Source organism: Myotis yumanensis, unplaced genomic scaffold (assembly GCF_028538775.1).
Source record: "Myotis yumanensis isolate MYYU_CA2020_CCGP unplaced genomic scaffold, mMyoYum1.0.hap1 SCAF_16, whole genome shotgun sequence".
Taxonomy (NCBI): domain Eukaryota; kingdom Metazoa; phylum Chordata; class Mammalia; order Chiroptera; family Vespertilionidae; genus Myotis; species Myotis yumanensis.
Genome location: NW_027223767.1, coordinates 13155432 through 13180214, shown reverse-complemented (window position 1 = coordinate 13180214; position 24783 = coordinate 13155432). Strand labels below are relative to the sequence as shown.

General features: G+C 47.3%; 1 protein-coding gene across 2 annotated transcripts; it reads left to right on the top strand.

The window, feature by feature from the left end:
- The first annotated feature begins 897 nt into the window (after window positions 1-897).
- On the top strand, window positions 898-7242 carry LOC138993661 (C-type lectin domain family 10 member A-like). 2 transcript variants are annotated; one of them, XM_070392919.1, is made up of 10 exons: window positions 898-1164; window positions 1930-2024; window positions 2619-2735; window positions 3043-3138; window positions 3231-3302; window positions 3405-3476; window positions 3576-3662; window positions 3751-3902; window positions 6554-6660; window positions 6846-7242. In XM_070392919.1, exons 1-10 carry the CDS (start codon window positions 929-931, stop codon window positions 7000-7002), a joined length of 1191 nt encoding a protein of 396 aa, XP_070249020.1. In that variant the 5' UTR covers window positions 898-928; the 3' UTR covers window positions 7003-7242. The 2 variants fall into 2 exon arrangements, with proteins under 2 accessions (XP_070249020.1, XP_070249019.1); XM_070392918.1 differs by having other exon boundaries at window positions 1897-2024.
- Window positions 7243-24783: the final 17541 nt, after the last annotated feature.

Sequence of the window (24783 nt, the reverse complement as noted above, 5' to 3'; positions counted from 1 at the left end):
GGTAACTTGGAAAACTTTACATGATCGCCCAAGAGCAGTTTGATCTTCTTTGAACCAAAGTCCTTTTTCAGAAGAGAGTCTGGTATAACTTTGGATAACAAATGCATACAAGAGCCAGTGTGGGACCATGCTGTTGACTCCCTCATTAATGAGTTAAATCCATTCCAACTGACTTTCAAAATATAATGTATAAGTAAGACAATATAATACATGCAGGAAAATAAAAATAAAATGTTTTGACATAATTTTCTCTAATCATTGACACCTTCAGATGCAAGAAGCTGGTTTTTTTTAAAAAACTTCTAGAATGAACAAAAATAATTTGTCAATATGGCTGAATAAAAGGTCATTATAAAATATTACTTACTTTGCACCAAGGCTCTCAATGTGTGGACCATGAACTCCTTAAGGTCCCTGAGACCTTGTCAGGGGTCCACAAGGTCAAATTTACTTTTTCAATAATACTAATCATGCAGCGTGCCTCCCATGATTCTGGTAGGAACTAAATGGTGAACTTTCAGCAAGTGTCTGGCACAATCCCTGTCAGAAATTTGATGATTAATAACATTTGTTCCTTTCCTCAGCTCCTCCGCTCCCACTCTGCCCAGGAATCCTGCTCTTCTTCACTTTCTTCCCTCCAACTGAGTGGAGTGAAGAGAGCTAGGCGAGAGCTGGGGGAGCTCGGTAGCTGAGGTCCCAGAGAAAGGTCAGATACCAGCAACTTAGGCCACAACTGAACAAGGGCAGGCCTGGGTATGCCATGATGGAGACACCAACAACTCCAGGAAATCAGATGCAGGAAGTGAAGGGAGTGTGTCAGAGGACTCGTCTCCCAAATCCCAGAAATGAAGAAGTCAGAAAAACTGAAAAGAAGCAGAAAGGGAGGAGACACCCTGAGGAGGAGAGCAAAGCTGGCTTCATATCTCACATGCCAAACACGCAGACTCAGCTTGTGATCCGATTATTTGCTGCCCAAAGCGGAGGAAACGGGAGTTCCCAGATTTTGACTCCTGGGCTTTCAGACACAGAGACCAGCAGGACTCCAGTCACTGACCTGACTCCTCCTCAGGCACCTCTACCCCACTCTCCAGGATTTCAATTTATTCAACTCTACTCACTGCTGCACAGCAAACCCAAGAATCACAGCCTCCAGACTTTGCACAGGTAACTGGGCTGGGGATGCAGGTGAGACCAAGGGGACAGGGAGGGAGTTAGAGAAAGCAGGGAGAGGGGCTGTGGGTCTCAACTGGGACTGAATAGGAAGAGATATAAAAGGGCATCTTGGAGATTCAATGACCTGGTGGAGATTTCAGACTCTATTCACTAACTGGATTCAGATTGAACTTTGGCAGCCAAACCTCAGTCACAAACTGAGACTCACACTGAGCCCCATCTGCAGCCCATTTCCAGCCCCATCTTCAGCCCCAGCCTAGCCCCAGCCCTAACCCCATTACAAACACCAATTCCTCCCATAACCACAGTCTGAACGCCAAAGTCAACACGAATCTTAACATCCGCCCCAACCCAAAGTTGAGCTTCACTCTCTTCTGTTTCCAACCTCAGGGCCAAGCTTAGGCCCCACGCCATCCATGGCATCAACATGAGTATTGACCCCTGTCCTAGGAGGAGATGCAACCTTAATTGCAGCCCTAATGTATGACTCAGTCCTAGTAATTCCTTTAGCTCCAACTTTACCTTTACCTTCAATCTCACATTCAACCCAACCCCAGCCCAAAGACCAATCCTGACCTTACCTCCAACCTCTGCTGCAAACCCAGGCCCATTCCTATCCCTAACCCCTGACTCATCCTCAACCTGAACTTCTTCTCTTACCTCAACTCCAGCCCTGACTTCAGCTCCAACCTAGTCCCAGCCTCCCCTGTCTCCTCTCTCCAGCCTAGCTGGTCACAGGCCCTGCCTCCATTTCAGCTCTGACAGCCTCAGAGTTGGTCCAAGGATGTCGATGAACTATGAAGACCTCCAGTCCTTGGAGAGTGAGAAGAAAAGCCAGGGGTTAAGAAAGGGTAAGAAGAAAGGAGAATGGGTATCTCCTAAAATACCCTCTTAATGTGCTTATAAGGATTTCTGCAGTCACAGCGTATCTGCACCTCTACCATGTGCACTGCTGGGGTCCCCCATTCTGAGGGGGTCAGACCCCAGGCCCTGGGGGCTCCAGTATGAAGAGGATTCAAGGTCCCCAGAAAGACAGGGTCAGAGAGGAATACAGCAGCCTGGTGGCCGATACTCTCAGGGAGGGCATGAGCGTTTGCACTGGGGGAGAAGGAACAGTCGTATTTGGAAAGGAAAGCATGTGTTAACCTGACAATACAGATAAGCACGAGCCTGCTGAGGGCCTGGTTGCCCCAACTCACTCTGTGTCCTCCTGCCCCCTCTCTCGCATATTGCCATTATGTGTTGCCGTAGGGGTGGGGGCCCATGTGACTAGGACTTACACTGGTTCATGAGGGGTCAGAGGCCTGGGAATCCCCTGAACCACACCTTCCCCTCAGCTTTACTTGCATCAGCCTCTATCCCTGACATACCCCTGTGGCCCTGTCCTCCTCCCTGTGCCTCTCCTGGCCTGGACCTCCAACTCCTGTTGTCCTCTCCTCTTGCAGGGCCATGTCCTACCCCAGCCTTCCTCAAGCGTCTCTGCTCTGTACCCTGCCTCCTCCTGCTCTTCCTGGGCCTCAGCCTCTTCCTGCTGGTCGATATCTGCATAATTGGATCCAAAAGTGAGTGTCCCAGGATGGGCAGGGAAGTGGGCGATAGTGGGTACAGTAACCCAGGCACTGATGATGATCATGGTGGGTAAAGGCGGCTGCTGGCTCTGTTGCTTACTCATGGGTAATGTAGTCCAAGTGCCTAACCTCTGGAAGCCTGAGTTTCCTCTCTGCAAGCTTGGATAACAACAGTGCCTGTCCCTTGAAGTGGGGTGGCTGTGAGGACCCAATGAGCCAATGTATGTCAAGTGCCCTGCTGAGTGTCAGCACAGAGAGGACTGAGCAATCTTAGCTCTCATTGTCCCACCTGCCTGGTCAGATGCCAACATGCAGAGGGACCTGGAGACCCTGAGAGCAACTTTCAGCAACTTCACCTCCAATACGATGGCTGAGGTCCAGGCGCTGCACTCCCAGGGTGAGCCTGGCTGGAAGGGGCTCTGGATGGGAGGGGTCGTGGTGGGGGAGGGGGGAGCTGAATCCTGAGCACTGAGTCCCCATGTCCTCCAGGTGGCAGTTTGCAAACAACAATAACATCTCTGAAAGCTGTGGTGGAAAACCAGGAGCAGGAACTGCAAGCAGGTGAGAGGCCCTCCAGGAGTGAGTGTGCAAGGGTGGGGGCCAGGCTCTCAGGACAGAGGTGGGGTGGGCGCAGCCTGGGGTGCTGAGTGCCCTCCCTTCCAGCCCGTAGCCTGAATGACAAGGTGTTTTCTCTGGAGAGCAAGCTGGAGAAAGAGCAGCAGGAACTCAAAGCAGGTCAGGTCCCTTTTCCCCTGCCCCTGGGCCTGGGGAGGGTATGGAGAGCCCTCAGCTGGGCCCCCTGCATTGTCCCCACTGCTCTTCTGTGTGTCCCAGATTATTCTGAAATGCTCCTGCAAGTCCAGCAACTGGTCAAAGACCTGAACACCCTGCTTTGTCACATGGCTGCGCTCAAGAGCAATAGTGAGTGGTGTGTAGGGCAGCGCCTAGCCCCATATCCTGCCCATGTCCCACTGGGCAGCATCTCAGAACCTCCCCACTCCCACCTCAGGCTCTCAAAATACCTGCTGCCCCATTGGCTGGCTGGAGTATGAAGGCAGCTGCTACTGGTTTTCTCGCTCTGGATTGACCTGGCCCCAGGCTGAGAAGTCCTGCCAGCTGCAGAATGCCCACCTGGTTGTCATCAACTCCAGAGAGGAGCAGGTGAGGCAGCACCTCCCCAGCAGGAGGCGCCTCTGGAATGCGAACCCTGGGCGGCTGGATCGGGTGCTTTATCATTTTTTAACCTGGGGAAGAGTCCAGAAGCAGCAGGCTGGCAGAACGCTGGGCGGTTCATAGTGAGGCAGCCACTGATCTAAGAGGTGGAAGGTTACAGCCAGGAGCTCGGGCAAAGGGGCAGGAGCCAGGTGAGCAGGGGGTGAGGGCCAGGTCAGGAGACAGAACGCAAAGACGAGCTAATTAAAGGCAGGACTTGGGTGCAGAGCACCGAGGGGCACTGAGTCCTTCTCGCTGTGTGCCGGCCTGGGATGTGGCGGGCAGTTGGGTGAAAGGAGCAGAGATGGCAGGATTCCCAGGGACATGGGGTTACTGGGTCCCTCCAAGGCCCTCCAGGTCTTATCTGCCCACTGCCACCTCCACACCACAACCCCAAACACCAACGTTCACAGGGAAGAGCCAACCTGTTAGAATAGGCGGGGCTTTAACACACACACACACACACACACACACACACACACAGGATATTCATGGTAACATTTACCGAGTCCTTACTATGTGACAGGCACTTTCATATATATTCACTCCCTTAATCCTCACAGCCCTACAAGGTAGGTACTCTTACCATCCCCACTCGGAGGAAGGGAGAAAGGAGGGAACTGAGGAGCAGGGGAGCTAAGGGACTTGCCAGGCAGCTAGCAAGTCGGGATGGAGCCCGAATTCAGAGCCACTCTGCCTCCTCCGCCGTGTTTTCACCACCACATGTTGCCTGAATAATTACGAGCACATTTGGCTTTACCAACCAGGTTGAAACAGCCTGTTTCTATCCATTTGGACCTACACAAATGTCAGTTCCATGTGGGCCAACCCAAGATGTCAGTGCTCTGTGAGCTGGCGCCCAAGTTCTTGATGATACAACTTCATGGCGGACCTGTCCCTTCATCATTCTGAAGTGAATGTCAGTGTATGCTTTAATGCTTTTGCCTTGAATTCATCTGTATGCAACACAAATAGAACGGACCTTGATCTCTGTTCCCTCGCATTGGCTGAATGTATCTCTGCCCATCTTTTCATTTCCAACCTGTTATTTACCATGAATTGGGAGGTGAATTCTCCTGGACTGTCTTCTCTGATCACCTGGCACTATTCGATTCCTCCCATCAGTCTTTGACACAGAGGCCTGTGTTTTGGTAATTTGCACTCTGACTTGTGTTCTTCAGCTTCTGGGAGTGATGGGAAGCGGGGACTAGGCCAGCAGGCAGCAGCAACTAGAAGGTCTTGTCTCCAGGCACTTTCCCTCCACCTCTGCTGACTCCTCAGAATTTGGGGAAGAGCCCCAGCAGCCTCTCAGGACACTCCATCCTGCACAGGACAGTGTCCTATGTGCAGGATTCTAGGATTCCAGGATGCTCCTGTGTCTGCCCTCTGAGGAGGTGACTGACTGTCACCTTAGTTGTGTCTCCAGGAGCTGAGAGTGGAGTTAGGAACTTCCCCCCAGCTGCAGTTGGAGACCCTTTACACGCTGCCAAAGGGAACTAACTGTGGGGTGTGTATGTTGGTCAACCTTCCATCTGCTTTCTCCACACTCTCCCTCATACCAGGGCAGCCTCCTATTTTCAGCACCGACAGCCAGTCCCCTTGTAGCTAAGGCATCCTGGGGTCTGGGTAGTGGGTCCAAATGGAAGCCCCAGGACCCGGTGAGCCTCTGGAGATGACAGCTACACAGAAGCAGGAGCAGGGCAGAAGCCCCTGGGGGGCAGTGCCACTGACGGCTCCGTGGGGGCAGCAGGCACAGGGGCCAGAGTCAGGATCCCGAGAGGACTAAGTCCAGGTAGCAGCCAGGGGTTGAGAATAAAGTGGGGGCATCACAAACTTAGCACTGCATTGACTTTGGGGGCTCTACCAACCACCGCGAGATCCTTAAATCAGAAGCATTAGAGGGCTTCTGAGGGTTAGATAAAATAATACCCATGAAGCATGTAGCATGGGCTTCCGCCCAGCAAATGATCTCAAAACAATAGCTAAGGTGAGCCCTGACCGGTTTGGCTCAGAGGATAGAGTGTCGGCCTACAGACTGAAGAGTCCCAGGTTTGATTCCAGTCAAGGGCATGTACCTTGGTTGCTGGCACATCCCCAGTAGGGGGTGTGCAGGAGGCAGCTGATCCATGTTTCTTTCTCATCGATGTTTCTAACTCTCTTTCCCTCTCTTCCCCTCTGTAAAAAATCAATAAAATATATATTTTTAGAAATAGCTAATGTGACAAAGGAAAAAGCGAGGACCTAGTTTTGCTGGGGGCAGATGCTTCACCTTGGGGCAGGTCAGGCTGGGCAGGCTGAGGGCCCACAGCTAATGCCTGCACAGAGCACAGGGGACAGTGATGGCGAACCTGTTGAGCTCGGCGTGTCAGCATTTTGAAAAACCCTAACTTAACTCTGGTGCCGTGTCACATACAGAATTTTTTTGATATTTGCAACCATAGTAAAACAAAGATTTATATTTTTGATATTTATTTTATGTATTTAAATGCCATTTAACAAAGAAAAATCAACCAAATAAATGAGTTCGCATGTCACTTCTGACACGCGTGTCATAGGTTCGCCATCACTGGACTAGACACTCCATTCCACCTGTTTTGCAGAGATTCATTGCACAGCACTCGAGCCCCTTTCACACCTGGATAGGACTCACGGAGAGCAATGGCTCCTGGAAGTGGGTGGACGGCACAGACTATGGGAACAGCTACAAGTAAGTGCCCCCTCCCCACCCCACCCATCCTTAGGGACCAATTCCCCAACCCTCTCCCTGCAGACTCCCAGCCTCCCAGGCTGCAGCCTCTGCTCCCTGAACTCTCCAAGGCTGTGCTTTTTTGAGGTGGGTGAGGGTTGCTGGGATGGGGTGGTCAGAGTCTGAGCTCTGTCCTGCATTCCTAGGAACTGGGGTGTCGGTCAACCAAATAACTGGAAGGGGCACAAGGACGATGCAGATGAAGACTGTGCCGAAATCCGGGAGGATGGGCTCTGGAACGACGATTTCTGCCTGAAGTTGCAACACTGGGCGTGCGAGATGACACGGAACATCACCGGCTAGGAGCCCTGACCCCAGCAGATCTCCACCTGCACCCACCCCTGCCCTGCTCCCAGCTTCTCTACTGGGGATTTGGAAGAAAGGAAGAACAGGCAGAGGCATTGGGAGGAGTTGAGGGAAGATGGAACAAAATGGTTTCAGAATCTCAGACCCCAGGACACAGATCCCGCCTCCTCCTGCTACTCACTGTGAGGGTTACCATTTCCAGCCTCCTCGGTGGAGAAGGAAAAAAATAAACCAACATTGACACTCTGTGTGGACTGGTTATTGGGGACTGGGAATGCAGGGTGCAAAGAAGAGGGGGTGCAGAGGGTCTGGGAGGAAGTTTAGTTCCAGACAGCTTCTCCTGGGTCCCCAATCCTGAGGGACATGGACCAGGGAGGGGAGGGAAGAACTTGGAGCAGAAGCATTCAGTGGAAGGCACCGGGGGCGGGGCGGGCGGGAGGAGCTGGCTGGGCCTGGCAGGCCGGAGGGGCCGCCCACAGCCTGAGGGGCTCCTGGGGGAAGCACTTTCCCTGCAGCTGGGATCTCCTCCAGAAGAGGCTGCAGGAGCACCCCACTCCCCTCAGCCTGGGAGCTGTGGCCTGGGCCGCAAGGCCGGTGAAGAATGTTGCTAAGAGAGGGAGGACTGGTGGCACCCTGTCCTGCTGTTTTCAGTGGCGGCCTCTTTGTGACCCAAACAGGTCTAGACGGATGTCCAGCACAGGGCGTCACCGACATGTCCTGCGGGCAGACCTCATCCTCCAAGATCATCCAAAACCAATCTTAGAAAGGTCTTCAAGCAATTCCATTTCTCTTTTATTCTTATTACAAAAGTAACATATACAATTAGTGAAAAATGTTTTAAAGACACACACACACACACACACACACACACACACACACGCGCGAAGAGATTTATTACAAGGAATTGGCTCCTGTGATTATGGAGGTTGACAGGCCCAAGTCCTGGGGTGAGCAGACCAGCTGGAGGCCCAGGGGAGCCGATGGTGGGATGACAAAGGCAGCAGCCCGAACGCCCAGGGGGTGATGTCTCCCCTGAGTCCAAAGGCAGGAAAAGCCAATGTCCCCATTCGGAGCGGGTCAGGCAGGAGGACCCCTCTGGGATCCCGGAGGCTCAGCCCCTGGTTCCATGCAGGGCTCCGACGGTGGGAGGAGGCCCACCCCCTGGGGAGAGCAATCTGCTTTCCCAACTCAAACGTTCCTCTCGTGGAAACACCCTCCCAGGCGCACCCAGATAGGACTGACCCGATTCCAGGCACCTGTGGCCCAGTCAAGTGGACATGAAAGGTTTCCTGTGGGTGTGCCCTGCGTACGTGCACATTTGCAACATTGCCCTTCACTATGCAGCGGCTTTCCCGCTCTCCCGTGCCTTGTGGACTTTGATCCAGTCTTTGCTATTCCATGGAACTTAGCAAGGGTGGAGAATTCCAAAATATGGATGTGCCCTATGTTAGTTAATCATTCCCAGTGGTATATAAGGAGTTGGCACTTTTGTATGTTTTCACACATAATATTTCAAGCGAATTTTACTTCTAAGCCTGTGATAGGTAAAGACTTCCTGATTTTGAATTGCAAAATTTTCTAGGACTTCTCCTTCCAAATGTATATGATTGGCATGAGGTAAAAAGGAAACATGGAGCCCTAGCTGGTTTGGCACATTGGATAGAGCGTCAGCCTATGGACTGAAGGGTCCTGGGTTTGATTCTGGTCAAGGGCACATGCCCGGGTTCTGGGCTCGATCCCCAGTAGGGGGCGTGCAGGAGGCAGCTGATCAATGATTCTCTCTCATCATTGATGTTTTCATCTCTCTCTCCTTTCTTCTCTGAAATCAATAAAAATCTATTTAAAAATTATGTAAGTAATAATACATACAAGTAAAGTCTTGTGAGGCTAGAAAAAGCCAGTGTTTAGAGAAACCACTCAGTGCTTTTTAGCTGTTTCTTCCAGTGACATCTCAATTTCTAGATAATGCACATAAACAGGTATATCTTTATATACCAATTGTTGACATTATTTAGTTCTACCCTGTAGATAAGGTACAATCTTTCAACTGAGTTTACAATAATTGCTATTTACATCGTAATTCAGAATGTGTATCAGCTATGGCTGCGTCAATAGTGGTAACTGCTGAGCCAAGTAGGATCAGCTGATTACATTTCCTTTCTTGCACAACTTTTGTTTCTTCTGAAGTTTATAATTATTTAAAAGAACATACTCCATGTTCTTTGAACCTATTGTGAAATCTTGCTTAACTGTAAAAGTCTGGCAGTATAATCATCTACACGTGCAAACTGGTCGTAGAACTGGTATTTCAGTTGCACTTTTTTCCTAGAGTCACAGGGGTGAATGGAAATTTTATGAAAATTTTTATATAAAAATATTGTATAAATGCATGACCACCAGGGGGCAGCTCCTGCATTGAGCATCTGCCCCCTGGTGGTCAGTGAGCATCATAGCGACCAGTCATTCTGCCGTTTAGTCAATTTGCATATTAGCATTTTATTATATAGGAGGATCTCCAGTGTATGAATAATCCAGATTGCTCACATCTTCACCTGCATTTGGTTGCTAACACTATTTTAAAATTTTAGCCATCTTGGTGAATGTGTAATGAAATAATACTGTGGTTTTAATTTGCATTTCCCTGATGGCTAATAATTTGTACAATTTTCTTGTGCTTCCTTCCTTTCTTTTTTTTTTCTTTTTCTTTTTTTTTTTTTAGCATATTACCCTTTTATTATTATAGATGATTTACTGTTTCAGGTTTTATATTTAGCTTTTTTATTTTTTATTTTATTGTTTTATTGCTTAAAGTATTACAAAGAGTACTACATATGTCTCCTTTTTTTCCCCCTGCCCTTGACAATCCCCTGGCCTCCCCTAACCCCCAGTGTCTTATGTCCATTGGTTATGCTTATATGCATGCATACAAGTCCTTCAGTTGATCTCTTACTACCCTCCCTCCTGCCCCCCAACCCTCCCCGGCCTTGCCGCTGCAGTTTGACAATCTCCTTGAGGCAGCTCTGCCTCTGTATCTATTATTGTTCACAAGTTTATAATGGTCTTTATTATCCATAAATGAGTGAGATCATGTGGTATTTTTCCTTCATTGACTGGCTTATTTCATTAGCATAATGCTCTCCAGTTCTATCCATGCCGTTGCAAATGGTAAGAGTTCCTTCTTTTTTACAGCAGCATAGTATTCCATCGTGTAGATGTACCACAGTTTTCTAATCCATTCATCTACTGATGGGCACTTAGGCTGTTTCCAGATCTTAGCTATGGTGAACTGTGCTGCTATGAACATATGGGTGCATATATCCTTTCTGATTGGTGTTTCTGATTTCTTGGGATATATTCTGGCACTGCATGGTCTGGTCACCTCTTCAGGCTGCCCCCTTTAGGCTCAGTCCTCCGTAATTACAGAACCCAGGTCTCAAATCCCCCGGTGCCAGCAATCCCGCTGATCTCCTTTCCCCAGTCAGGAGCTGTGCCTGTCCCAAGAGACGCGGCTGTCTGCCACTCGGTCTCCCTCCGACCCTCTGGGCTCAGAGGTCTGGCAAACTTTCCTGCCCAGATCCCTGGTTTTTTACCTTTCCAGGGGAGCTCTGCCCTTCCCGGCTGTAATCTGTCTCACCAGCTGAGTAATTTCACCAATTCGGGGTGGGTTTATTTTCTTTTTAAAAGTATATTTTTAGCCCTGACCGGTTTGGCTCAGTGAATAGAGTTTCGGCCTGCGAATGGAAGTGTCCTGAGTTAGATTCTGGTCAAGGGCATGTACCTTGGTTGCAGGCACATTCCCAGTGGGGTTGTGCAGGAGGCAGCTGATTGATGTTTCTCTATCGTCAATGTTTCTAACTCTCTATCCCTCTCCTTTCCTCTCTGTAAAAAATCAATAAAATATATTAAAAAGTATATATATATATATTGATTTCAGAGAGGAAGGGAGGAGAGAGAGATAGAAATATTAATGATGAGAGAGAATAACTGATCAGTTGCCTCCTGCACAACCCCCACTGGGGATCGAGCCAGAAACCCGAGCATTTGCCCTGTTGGGGAAATCGAACCATGACCTCCTGGTTCATAGGTTGAAACTCAATCACTGAGCCATGCCAGCCGGGCTCACGTGCTTATTTTCCATCTGTAATTCTCTTTGAAGAAATGTCTTTTCATGTGTGTGTGTGTGTGTGTGTGTGTGTGTGTGTTTGCCAATTTCCAATTGGATTATTTGTGTTTTGTTTTTTCACTGTTGAGTTTTGAGAATTCCTTATATATTCTTGATGTCAGTTTTTTAAAAAAATATATATTTTACTATTGATTTTTGAGAAAGGAATAGAGAGTTAGAAACATTGATGAGAGAGACACATCGATTGGCTGCCTCCTGCACACTCCCTACTAGGGATGTGCCCACAACCAAGGTACATGCCCTTGACCGGAATCAAACCTGGGACCCTTCAGTCCACAGGCCGACGCTCTATCCACTAAGCCAAACCGGTTAGGGCTTGATGTCAGTTTTTTGTTGGCTATGTAGTTTGCGAATATTTTCTCCAAGTGTGCAGCTTGTCTTTCTATCTCCGTAACAAAGATCCATTTCCAAAAAGATTAATGTGATAAATACAATCTTGGCAATCTCAATTAAGGAACAGAAAAGTGACAGCTACATCAAATAGGAAGTTAATGACACTTTTCCTGTTTTCATAGCAATTTTGCTGGGTTTCTGGAGCTGAAAATGATTATTGGTAAAAGCCCAGACATTAAAACAGGAGTTGAACCCATGTAGGCAGACGGGAAAACAAGCAACCACCACTGTTCCCAGCCTCTGTAAGAGAGGAGGGAGTTAAGGAGATCATTTCAAGGAAATTTCAGATGTAAACCTGGGCTGGAGCTGTCCCATTCATCAGCTAATCAGGCTATACTTGGCCATCTGCCAGGACAAGGAGGCCTCGTGGACTCCATGGATGTCAGGCCTGAGCCATATAGGAAGTGAGGCTGAAAGAGACTGTGGGTGCACAGCTGCCATCTGGGGCAGGAACCATGGTGACCATCACAGAGGGAAGCCAGAGAGTTCATGGTCCTCATGAGGGACTTCCATGGTGAGAGGGTCCCCTAAGGCAGTGATGGCGAACCTATGACACAGGTGTCAGAGGTGACACGCGAACTCATTTTTTGGGTTGATTTTCTTTGTTAAATGGCATTTAAATATATAAAATAAATATCAAAAGCATAAATCTTTGTTTTACTATGGTTGCAAATATCAAAAAATTTCTATGTGTGACATGGCACCAGAGTTAAGTTAGGGCTTTTCAAAATGCTGACACGCCCAGCTCAAAAGGTTCGCCATCACTGGTCTAGGGGGTCTCGAAGGCACCAAAGGATCCAATGAGAGGCTGGTGTTGGATGCCTGCTGTGAAGAACATCTTGATCACCACAATAGCACCAGGTCACGGGCCTCTTTTTCTTGTGTTCATTTTTTAAACAAATTTGATATGCTGTATTTTAATTGTAGTTGAGTTCAAAATTAGTTCCTTGTTTCTCTTGAGACTTTGTCTATGATCCATGGATTATTTAGAAACAGGTTGCTTAATTCCTGGGTTCTGGTGATTTTTAAAATACATTGCTGTTATTGATTTCTAGTTAAATTCCATTATGATCTGAGTACATATGTTATAAAATTTTAATTTGTTCACGTTTGTTAAAGTTTGTTGTATGATCCATGATATGATATATCTTCAAGTTAAGTTCTATGTAGTACTTACCATTAATGTGTATTCTGCTGTTTGAAGGTGGCATTTATTGTCTATAAATGTCAGAGAAATTACATATAAACACAATGCAAGTGTGATCTGAATGCCAATTAACTTTTTGGGAACAGGATAAAATAACTTTACTATTCAATAGAACAATAAAAGATGCCGAAACCGGTTTGGCTCAGTGGATAGAGCGTCGGCTTGCGGACTGAAAGGTCCCAGATTCGATTCCGGTCAAGGGCATGTACCTGGGTTGCGGGCACATCCCCAGTAGGAGATGTGCAGGAGGCAGCTGATCGACGTTCCTCTCTCATTGATGTTTCTAACTCTCTATCTCTCTCCCTTCCTCTCTGTAGAAAATCAATAAAATATATTAAAAAAAAAAAAAAAAAGAACAATAAAAGATACCCAGTGTGGGAAACTGATAATAAGGTTGAGCCTCGGACTGACCTGCTGGCAAAGTCACAAACAAGTCCCAGCTTAGAGGGCTCAGTCCTCTAAGCATAATTAGGCTTGACCTTATAACACTCCCCAGATCTTACCTGGGAAGCTAATGGGCGGAGGGAAGTGCAGGCAGTGTAAACATGATCAAAACAGGTGAAACTCACAAGAACTGTAACTATGGTAACAACTGCATTGTTTACCTCAGACTATAAAAGGTCGGTGTGGACTGAGCACGGGTGGAAGTCCTTCCTCTTGAGTTGGACTTACCCACCTGGTCCCCCAATATTTCCAAATTATCTTTTGTCTTTTCTATTTCATTTGTGTACGGCTCCTCTTCCAGATATTGAACCCTAAACCACCTGGGACGTGGAGGGAAACATTTACGACAACCCAGTGAGAAAATTTTGAAGGGGGACACTGAAAAATAGAAGCAAGAAGTTTTCTAAACCATTTTAAGAAAGAAAATGCAAAAACAACAATAACAAAACAACAACAACCTGTCAAAGTCAGGAAAGAAAATATGGAAGATCAAAACATAAAATTATAGTCCTGGTCAGTTTGGTTCAGTGAATAGAGCATTTGTCTACAGACTGAAGGGTCCTAGACTCCATTCCGGTTAAGGGCATGTACCTTTGTTGTAGGCTGGATCCTCCAGCCCTGGTTGGGGCATATGCAGGAAGCACTCAGTCGATGTGTTTCTCTCATATCAATGTTTCTCGCTCTGTGTCTCTCCCCCTCGATTCCACTCTCTCTAAAAATCAATGGGAAAAACTCAAAATTCCTTATTTTACCTGCTCTGTGCGTGCTAGACTCCAGCCTCCTAAGAGGGATCACTCGGAGCCCTGCTGTGGTCTCTGCCCACCAAGGGATCTGCTGCTTGGAAGAGGTTCTGTGCGGGAGAAAAGCTGGGGGTGGAGGAGTGGAGGGGTGGAGAAAAGCATTTTTGGTCCCTCCCCCCCCAGCATGTTACCTTTGCCTTTCCCTCTCCTAAGCTCCAAGGGTTCTTCTTTTGCCTCTGTAACTTGTTTCCTGATCCTATGCAGCCCAGCTGGCTCACTTCTACTACCTTGTAACTTTCTAAATAAACTTTCTCTTATAATTTGGAAAAAAAAATCAATGGAAAATATCCTTGGATGAGAGTTAAAAACAAACACCCCTCCCCCAAAAAATTATATAGCAAAAATAAATTATCCTATCTAATAAAGAGGGAATATGCTAATTGACCCTCATGCATCACAAAGATGGCGGTGCCCACAGCCACAAGATGATGGTGCCCAGTCCCCTCAGCACCACTGGGGTGCCTGCCTCCTGAGTTCCCCAGTCCCCTCAGCCTCCCAGCCACCCAGGGCCAGCCTAAGGTGAAGGCAAGCCTCAGATGGCAGCTGCCCAGCCACCAAGGGCCAGCCCAAGGTGAAGGCAAGCCTCGGATGGTGGCTGCCCAGCCGCCCAGGGCTGCCCAAGGCTCTGGTAACCAGGGCCGGCTGAGGCTTGTGCTGCCGGCAGTGGCAGCAGCAGAGGTGTGATGGGGGCATCGCCTTCACCTGATAGCCATGTCGTCTGCTGCCCTTGAGGGCTCCCGGACTGTCAGAGGGGCAGGCTGGGCTGAGGGACCCCCTCCAATGCATGAATTTTCATGCACCAGCCTCTAGTCCTATATAATAAAAGGCTAATATGCAAATTGACCGAATGGCAGAATGACTAGTAGCTATGACGTGCACTGACCATCAAGGGGCATATGCTCAAAGCAGGAGCTGCCCCCTGGTGGTCAGTGTGCTCCCACAGGGGGAACACTGCTCAGCCAGAAGCCAGGCTCACAACTGGCAAGTGCAGCAGCGGTGGCGGGAGCCTCTCTTGCCTCTGCGGCAGCACTAAGAACCCCTCAGCGGACATCCCCTGAGGGGTCCCAGACTGTGAGAAGGCACAGGCTGGGCTGAGGGACCCCCACCCCAGTGCATGAATGTCATGCACCAGGCCTCTAGTAGTATTAATAATATAATAAATGTGAATAGTAAATAGGTTTAATTCTAATAAATGGACAGAAAATCTTAGGTTGGGTAAAAAAAAAAATCCAGTTAGAAGCTGTTTATAAGCCATGGTCATATATTTAAAACAAAACAACACCAAATCTATATATCTATATAAAAGCCTAAGCAATCGTCACGACCAGTCAACAGTCACTATGATGCCCAATGACCACTTATCCCTTCTGGTCAGGACTCATTTCACAATAATAAAAATGAGGAAGTTAGGAAGGCTGAAAGAAGTGGAAAGGGAGGAGGCATACACGGGAGGAGGAGAGCAAAGCTGGCTTGATAACTAACACCCATAACACCCAGTCTCAGCCTGTGATCTGATGATTATTTACTGCCCAAAGTCAAGGAAATGAGAGATCCCATGAGTATAGACTCCTGGGCTTTCAGACACAGAGACCAGCAGGACTCCAGTCATTTATTCGACTCCTCCCCCAGGCACCTCTACCCCACTCTCCAGGATTTCATTTCATCCAACTCTGCTCATTGCTGCATGGCAAACCCAGGAATCACAGCCTCCAGACTTTGCACAGGTAACTGGGCTGGGGATGCAGGTGAGACCAAGGGGGAAGGGAGGGAGTTAGAGAAAGCAGGGAGAGGGGGCTGTGAGTCTCAACTGGGACTGAATAGGAAGAGATATAAAAGGGCAGCTTGGAGATTTAGTGGCCAAGTGGAAATTTTAGACTCTATTCACTTAACTGGATTCAGGTTGAAATATGACAGCCAAACCTCGGTCACAAACTGAGATTCACTCAGCCCCATCTCCAACCCCATCTTTAGCCCCAGCCTAGCCTCAGTCCTAACCTCATTAGAAACACCATCTTCTCCTTTAACCCCCAAACATAGCTTCAGCCCCAAAGTCAACTTGAATCTTAACACAGGCCCCAAATTGACTCTCTTCTGTTTCCAGCTTCAGGTCCAAGCTGAAGTATTATCCAAGATCAAAGAAGGAGATGCAAACTCAATTGCATCCCCAATGTTAGACCCAATCCTAGTCACATATTTAGCTCCAACTTTACCTTCACCTGCATTCCCACACTCAATCTGACCCCAGCCCAGAGACCAATCCTGACCCCACTTCCAACCTCTGCTGCAAACCTAGGCCCATTCCCATTCCTCTCCCTAACCCTTGGCTCATCCTCAACCTGAACTGTTCTTACCTCGACATCATCCTTGACTTCAGCTCCAACCTCCTCCATCCCCTAACTCCGTGGTCGGCAAACTGCGGCTCACGAGCCACATGTGTCAATTTGGCCCCTTGAGTGTGGCTCTTCCTAAGACTTAGGAGTACCCTAATTAAGTTAATAACAATGTGCCTACCTATATAGCTTAAGTTTAAAAATTTGGCTCTCAAAAGTAATTTCAATCGTTGTACTGTTGATATTTGCCTCTGTTGACTAATGAGTTTGCCGACCACTGCCCTAACTCCATCCCTAGCCTGGTCTCTGGCCCTGCCTCCATTTCAGAGTTGGTTCAAGGATGTCAGTGAAGTATGAAGACCTCCAGTCCTTGGAGAGTGAGAAGAAAAGCCAGGGTTCTAGAAATGGTAAGAGGATAGGAGAAATGGTGTCTTCTAAAATACTTTTCTTAATATGTTTAGAAGGATATCTGTTGTCATGGTATATCTGCACCTCTACCATGTCTACTGCTGGGCTCTCCCACTCTGAGGGGGCTCCCGTATGAAGAGGATTCACAATCCTCTGAAGGACAGGATCAGGGTGGACCAAAGCAGTCCTGGCTGCTATACCCTGGGGAAGGTCATGAGCATTTACACTGGGAGAGTGAACAGTCACGCTTGGAAGAAAAACGGTGGCTAACCTGACAATACAGATAAGCACGAGCCTGCTGAGGGCCTGGCTGCCCCGGCTCCCTCTGTGTCCTCCTGCCCCCTGTTCCAGGCCTGATGATAAGACCTTACATGTCGTCATCATGTGTTTCCGGGGGAGAGGGGGTCTCTGTGACTGAGAACTTGTGCTGGTCCATGAGGAGTGAGATGCCTGGGCATCTCCTGCACCACAACCTCTCCCCAGCATCACTCTTCATCCCTGACAGGTCCCTGTGGCCCTCTGCTCCTCCCCCGTGTCTCTCCTGTCCTCAACCTCCATGTCCTGATGTCCTCTCCTCTTGCAGGGCTGCCTCCTCCCTCAGCCTTCCTGCAGCATCTCTGCTCTGGCCCCTGGCCCCTTCTGCTCTCTCTGGGCCTCATCCTTCTCCTGATGATTGGTATCTGCGTGATTGGATCCAAAAGTGAGTGTCCCAGGATGGGCAGGAAGGGGGCGATAGTGGGTACAGTAACCCAGGCACTGATGATGATCATGGAGGGTAAAGGTGGCTGCTGGCTCTGGTGCTTACTCATGGGTAATGTAGTCCAAGTGCCTAACCCAGCCGTGGGCAAACTACGGCCCGCGGGCCGAATCCGGCCCGTTTGAAATGAATAAAACTAAAAAAAAAAAGACCGTGCCCTTTTATGTAATGATGTTTACTTTGAATTTATATTAGTTCACACAAACACTCCATCCATGCTTTTGTTCTGGCCCTCCGGTCCAGTTTAAGAAGCCATGTGGCCCTCGAGTCAAAAAGTTTGCCCACCCCTGGCCTAGCCCCATATTCTGCCCATGTTGGGCAGCATATGAGATCCTCCTCCCTTTCCACCTCAGACTCTCAAAATACCTGCTGTCCCATTAACTGGCTGAAGCATGAAGGCAGCTGCTACTGGGTCTCTGGTACTGGGAAGCCCTGGCCCGAAGCCGAGAAGTACTGCCAGCTGCAGAATGCCCACCTGGTTGTCATCAACTCCAGAGAGGAGCAGGTGAGGGCTCAGGTCTGAGCTCAGGTCCTGAGAACTGGCCCCAGGAAAGAAACGGTTCTCCACTCTTGCTGCACACTGGTATCACCAGGGAGCTTTAAGACCATGGCGATGTGAGCCCCACCTGAGGGATTTATAATCATGGGCCACACAATGACATTTCAGCAAGGATGGACCAAAGAGATAACAGTCGTCTCATAAGATTAGATTAGAGCCGAAAATTCCTTTCACCTAGTGGGCAGTAGCTGTCATGATGTAGCGTAGCACATTGCTCAGGTGTGTGTGCTGATGCTGGTGTGAACAGACCTCACTGCCAGTCATATGTATAAAAGCACAGCACTTACAATTATGCACAGTACAGTGTACTTGCAAATGGTAATAAACAACTTTTACTGATTTATGCATTTATGATACTACTAGAGGCCTGGTGCATGAAATTCGAGCACAGGGTGGTGCGGGGGGAGTGTTCCTCAGCCTGGTCTGCAATGACACCAGCGTCCCTCGACCCGGCCTCCAGCCTGGGGCCCCTCCCCACCCCTCCTTCCACACGGCTGGGGTGCAAACGCTGGGCTCACATTGCTGGGCGACATTGCCATCATCCTGTCCCAGCCACTATGGGCACTGCCATTTTTGTCATGGAGTGACAGTTAATTTATATATTACTCTTTTTTTTTTTTTGGATAGGACTAGAGGCCTGATGCACAAAGGTTTGTGCAAGAATAGGCCTTCCTTCCCCTGGCTGCTGGCAGCAGCTTCCCTCCGGCACCCAGGACCCAGGCTTCTTTGCTCTGGCTGGTGCCAGGCACCCGGAACCCAGGTTGCTTTGCACCTGCCACTGCCAGGTATCTGGGACCGGGGTTGCTTCACTTCGGCTGCTGCCGCCACCCCCACCCCTGGTGTGTGTCTGCTGGGGCTTGGGGCAGAATGCAATCGTGATGCCCGGCTAATTTGCATATTACCTGTTTAGATATATAGATACTATTATTATGTTAAAGTGTATTCTTTCTACTTATAAAAAAGTTTGTTGTTTAAACATATGCTGTGTTTTGCTGGCAGCAGCCTCATATCATACACCTTGTGTTTACTGTGACTCTTTTGTGCATCCTTTCCTCTTGTGTTTGATTTTATCATCTCTTGAGGTTTTGTAGAGTAACATACCATAGAGGCTGATAACCTAGGAGCAATAGGCCACGGCCTAGGTGTGCGGTAGGCTATCCCATCCAGCTTGTTAAGTGCACTCTATGATGTTCGCACAATGATGGAATCGCCAGTCTCTGTTGTTAAAGCAGAACTTGACGGCAATTGGCCTGGGCATTGGGATAAACATCACAAATCCCCTCAACTAATATAATGTACATGTAACGTTCAGAACTCCTAGTCCAAGGAGTTGGGGAGAAGACATTATTGTCATTCTGTCGTCCCAGATTTTTGTCCAGAAGCACATAGGCTCCTCACACACCTGGATGGGCCTCAGTGATCCTGAAGGAGCCTGGAAATGGGTGGATGGAACAGACTATGAGACCAACTTCAAGTGAGTACATTTGCTTTCTGTGCTCTTCCTCCCCTCCTCGAGGATCTGACCTACAATCTTTTCTCCCCAGCCCCCACTCTGTTTCATCTGACTTTCCCAACTTGCTGTTGCCCTTCCCCCTCAGGAAATGGAAGCCGGGCCAGCCAGACGACTGGCAGGGGCACGGGCTGGGTGGAGGTGAGGACTGTGCCCACTTCCACCCGGATGGCAAATGGAATGACGACGTCTGCCAGAGGCTCTACCACTGGATTTGTGAGGCCAGCATTAGCAGGTCCAGATAGGAGTGTCTTAGAGCTGCTTCCTGTGGACCATCGAGCCATGGACATGGCAGGGATGGGGGAAGGATTCTTCCCCAGACACCCCTAACAAGATCTCTGTGGGAGAGAAATAATCCCCGGGAGATTGGAGCACTGCCATCATTTTGAATTTTTTTCTTCTTAACTTTCCTCCTTAACTTCTATAGAGTTCCTAAGGTGCTTTTAAAAATTAAATTTCAGCCCTAGCTGGTTTGGCTCAACGGATAGAGCATCGGCCTGCGGACTGAGGGGTCCCGGGTTCGATTCCGGTCAAGGGCATGTACCTGGGTTGCGGGCACATCCCCAGTGGGGGGCGTGCAGGAGGCAGCTGAATCGATGTTTCTCTCTCATCGATGTTTCTAACTCTCTTTCCCTCTCCCTTCCTCTCTGTAGGAAATCAATAAAATATATTTTAAAAAATAAATAAATAAATAAATAAATAAAAATTAAATTTCAGCTTTATTGAGGTATAATTGACATATAAATCTTTAAGTTACTTAAAGTATACATGGTTGTGATTTGATATATATAGTAAAGGAAAGACCCCATCTAGTTAATGAACACATCTATAATTTTACATATTTATTTTTTTGTATGAATACTTAAGTTCTATTTTCTTTGCAAATGTCACTTATACTATACAGTGTTACCAACTATAGTCACCACGTTTTACATCAGAGCCTCAGACCTATTCATTTTATAACTGAAAGTCTGTACCCTTTTACCAACCTCTCCATATTTTATACCCCCACCACCCAGGCAACCACTTTTCTACTATCTCTTACTATGAATATGATATTTTCAGATTCCACATATAAGTGATGCCATGCAGTATCTGTCTTTCTTGGTCTGGCTTATTTCACTTGGTATAATGCCCTCAAAGCCCACTCATGTTGTGGCAAATGGCAGGATTTCCTTCTACCTCGTGAATGAATAATATCTCATTGCTCATATATACCACATCTTCTCTATCTATTCATCCACTGATGAACACTTAGGTTGTTCCCATATCTAGGCTATTTTTTTTTGTTTTTGGTTTTTTTTTATAAAGAGAGATATTAGTTTTGACTAATCTTTTTTTTTAATATATTTTATTGATTTTTTACAGAGAGGAAGGGAGAGGGATAGACAGTTAGAAACATCAATGAGAGAGAAACATCGATCAGCTGCCTCCTGCACATGTCCCACTGGGGATGTGCCCGCACCAAGGTACATGCCCTTGACCGGAATCGAACCCGGGACGCTTCAGTCCGCAGGCCGACGCTCTATCCACTGAGCCAAACCGGTGCTGGCGAGGCTATTGTTAATAATGCTACAATGAACATCGGATGCAGATAAACCATTTTCACTTTATTTGCATATATTCCCAGAAGTGGGATTGCTGGATCATATGGTAGTTCTATTTTTAATTTTTGCAGAAAGCTCCATATTATTTTTCATAGTGGTTGCACCAATGTACATTCCCACCAGTAGTACATAAGAGTTCCCTTTCGCTTTGCCAACCCAGATTTGTAACCTTAAAAATAAACTTTATTGAGATACAATTCTTACATAGTAAAATGAACTCATTGAAAGAGTAGAGATGACTTTTGAGAAATATAAATACCTACGTAACTACCACTCCAACAAGGTGTAGAAAATTTCCTTCATCCCAAAAATCTCCCAGAATTTCATATAAATGAAACCACACAGTATATACTCTTTTGTGAAACCTTATGCATTACACACAGACTAATTGTTAGCAACCATAAAATAACAGAATGAAGAAGCTAGGTGAGGCCTGGGAAAGTCCTATGTTATAGTGAAAAGAGCATTTTCTTTCCTATAGATTGAGTTCCATTATTTTCTGTCACTTAAAAACTGTTTAACCTTAGGGTGATAATGAAAGATGATTCTTTAACTTCTTTGAATATCCCAAAGTTGTTAGGAGAAGCAGATAACATCCCCAGTTGTATTGGTTAGTTATTGTTAACAATCTACCGCAATTAGCGGCTTAAAACAATAAACATCTGTTATAGCCCATGAGTCTATAGATCAACTGGGTGTTTTTTGGTCTGACGAGGCTTGACTCACCTTAGCTGGTCTCGTTCATGCATTTGAGGCCAGCTGGTGGGTTGGCTGGGAGCTGGCCTAGGACAGTGTCACTTCCGTGTCTGGCATTTGGCCGGGTACAGGCTGGGACAATGGGATGACTGGGTCATTCTAGCCCAGCCGGGGCCGATTCGCATTCTGCCTCTGGACAGGGTTCCAAAAGAGTAACTGGAAGAGTGCAAGGACTCTGCAGTCTTAGTTTTGGAACTGAAGCATCACTTCTGTTAACTCCTGTTGGCCAGAGTAAATCACAAGGCAGCCCTGCTTCTAGGAGTCAGGAAATAGAACACCTTTTGATGGGAGGAGCTACAAAGTCATAATGTGGAGAGAATGGATATAGGGAGGCATGGAGATTGCTATGTTTTCAATCAATTTGGCATACAGGGGAAGCATATTGGGACACCCTGTAAAGAACCAGCTCATAACTAAAGTTCCCATTAAGAGAGGCCAGGACCCATGCATTGTGGTATTACTTGCACCCAGACAGCTGCCTGGCATATAGAAAGGTGTCAATTAAAATTAATTAACAATACAGAGGCTCAGCTGGCATGGCTGAGTGGTTGATCGTCAACCTAGGAACCAGAAGTTCATGGTTCCATTCCCAGTCAGGGCATATGCCTGAGTTACAGGCTCTATCCCCAGTTAGGGCGGTGCAAGAGGCAGCTGATCAATGATTCTCTGTCATCGTTGATGTTTCTATCTCTCTCTCCAACTCATTTTTCTCTGAAATCAATAAAAATATTTAAAAAAATAAAGAGGTTGATATCAGAGGGAAAGTATGGGAAGGACAAAATTATCCCCTGGAGGCAGCACATCTTCACTTTTCCCTGCCCACCAGCATCACATGAAAATCATCAGACTGGGTACCTGATGAATCACTAAGAACCTTCTTTATGCAAGTCCCATACTGCCAGAAGCTCTTTCAGTGGCTGAACCGAACAGGCAGCCAGAATGCAGAGGCAGTGGAAGCACATCTTGGCGTGTCTTAGACCTTTTGCTGACCTGTTCCTGCGCTTGATGATGTTGGAAGCCAGCTTTGGTGCACATCTTGACCCCTGCCATGCACACCCAGGCCCAATAGAGACAGCCACAAATGGTGGATTGCTTTGTTTCTCTAAACAGGTAGCCCAGGGCCAGCCACAGGCAGCATCTGACATCAACATGCATCGGAGTCCCTCCCAGGATGTTCCAGAAGAAACACATCCAGTGGTGGGCTTCAGACACATCAGAGCAGGACCCACTTAGCTCCATAAGCAGCATATTCAAAGGGAGATCTCAGCAGGCAGCAGACCCTGCTGGGGTGAATTCCACTTAATGTGGTCAGCACCCAGACAGCACCTCATACTCTATGGGTTGAGATTAATTCTCACAGTCAGCCAGTCTGAGGTTCAAGCCTATACATGGAGGGGCCAAGAGCAATCACGACTCAACTACAACAGGATAGCTTACATAACCCACACAAGGAACATTCCCAGAGCACCTTGCTCAGGTTATAAGGGAGACTGTGTAACTGAGCCCCACAGGACAACTACTACATAAGACCACCATACCAAGACTGGAAATCATAGCAGACCTGCCTAATGCATAGAAACAAATACAGAGAGGCAGCCAAAATGGGGAGACAGACCTGCAAGCATTTCTCAGTGATTAGAGCTTCAGCTCACACACAAAAGGGTCATGGGTTCAATTCCTGGTCAAGGGCACGTACCTGGGTTGCAGATTCAATCCTGGCCCCATTAGGGGCACATGTGGGAGGCAACCAATTGATGTCTCTCTCTCACAATGGTGCTTCTCTCTCTCTCTTCCCTCCCCATTCCCTTCCACTCTCTTTAAAAATCAGTGAGAAAAATATCCTTGGGTGAGTATTAACAACACCAACAAAAAATTAAAAATGGAGAGACAAAGAAACATCCCCAAATAAAAGAACAGGAGAAGTTCCCAGAAAAAGAACTAAATGAAATGGAGGCAAGCAATCTACCAGATACAAAGTTCAAAACAATGATTATAAGGATGCTCGAGGAACTTAGGGGAAGAATGGATGAACCGAGAACATAAAGAGATAATAAGCATAGAAGAGTACATAGAAACTATAATAAAGAACCAGTCAGAAGTGAAGAATACAATATCTAAAATGAAGAATTACACTTCAAAAGAAGGTATAAATTGTGGGTTAGGTGAAGCAGATGATCAAATCAATGATTTGGTAGACAAGGTAGCAGGACACATCCAATCAGAACAGAAAAAGAAAATAAAAAAAAATAAGGATAGTCTAAGGCAGTGGTTCTCAACCTGTGGGTCGTGACCCCTTTGGCAGTTGAACGACCCTTTCCCTGGGGTCACCTAAGACCATCCTGCATATCAGATATTTACATTACAATTCATTACAGTAGCAACATTACAGTTATGAAGTAGCAACGAAAATAATTTTATGGTTGGGTCACAACATGAGGAACTGTATTTAAAGTGCCAGAAGGCTGAGAACCACTGGTCTAAGGGAGCTCTGGGACACCATGAAGGATAACAGTATGCACATCATAGGGGGAGCAGAAGGAGAAGAAAGCAAGAAATGGAGAACCTTTTTGAAGAAATAATGACAGAAAACTTCCTAAACCTGGTGAAGGAAAAAGACACACAAGTTCAGGATGCAAAGAGAGTCTCAAATGAGATGAATCCAAAGAGGTTCACACCAAGACATGTCATAATTAAAATGTCAAAGGTTACAGACAAAGAAAGAATTAAAAGCAGCAATAGAAAGACAGTTAATTACCGAAAAGGAGCTCCCATAAGACTGTCAGCTAATTCCTCAACAGAAACATTTCCAGCCAGAAGGGATTTC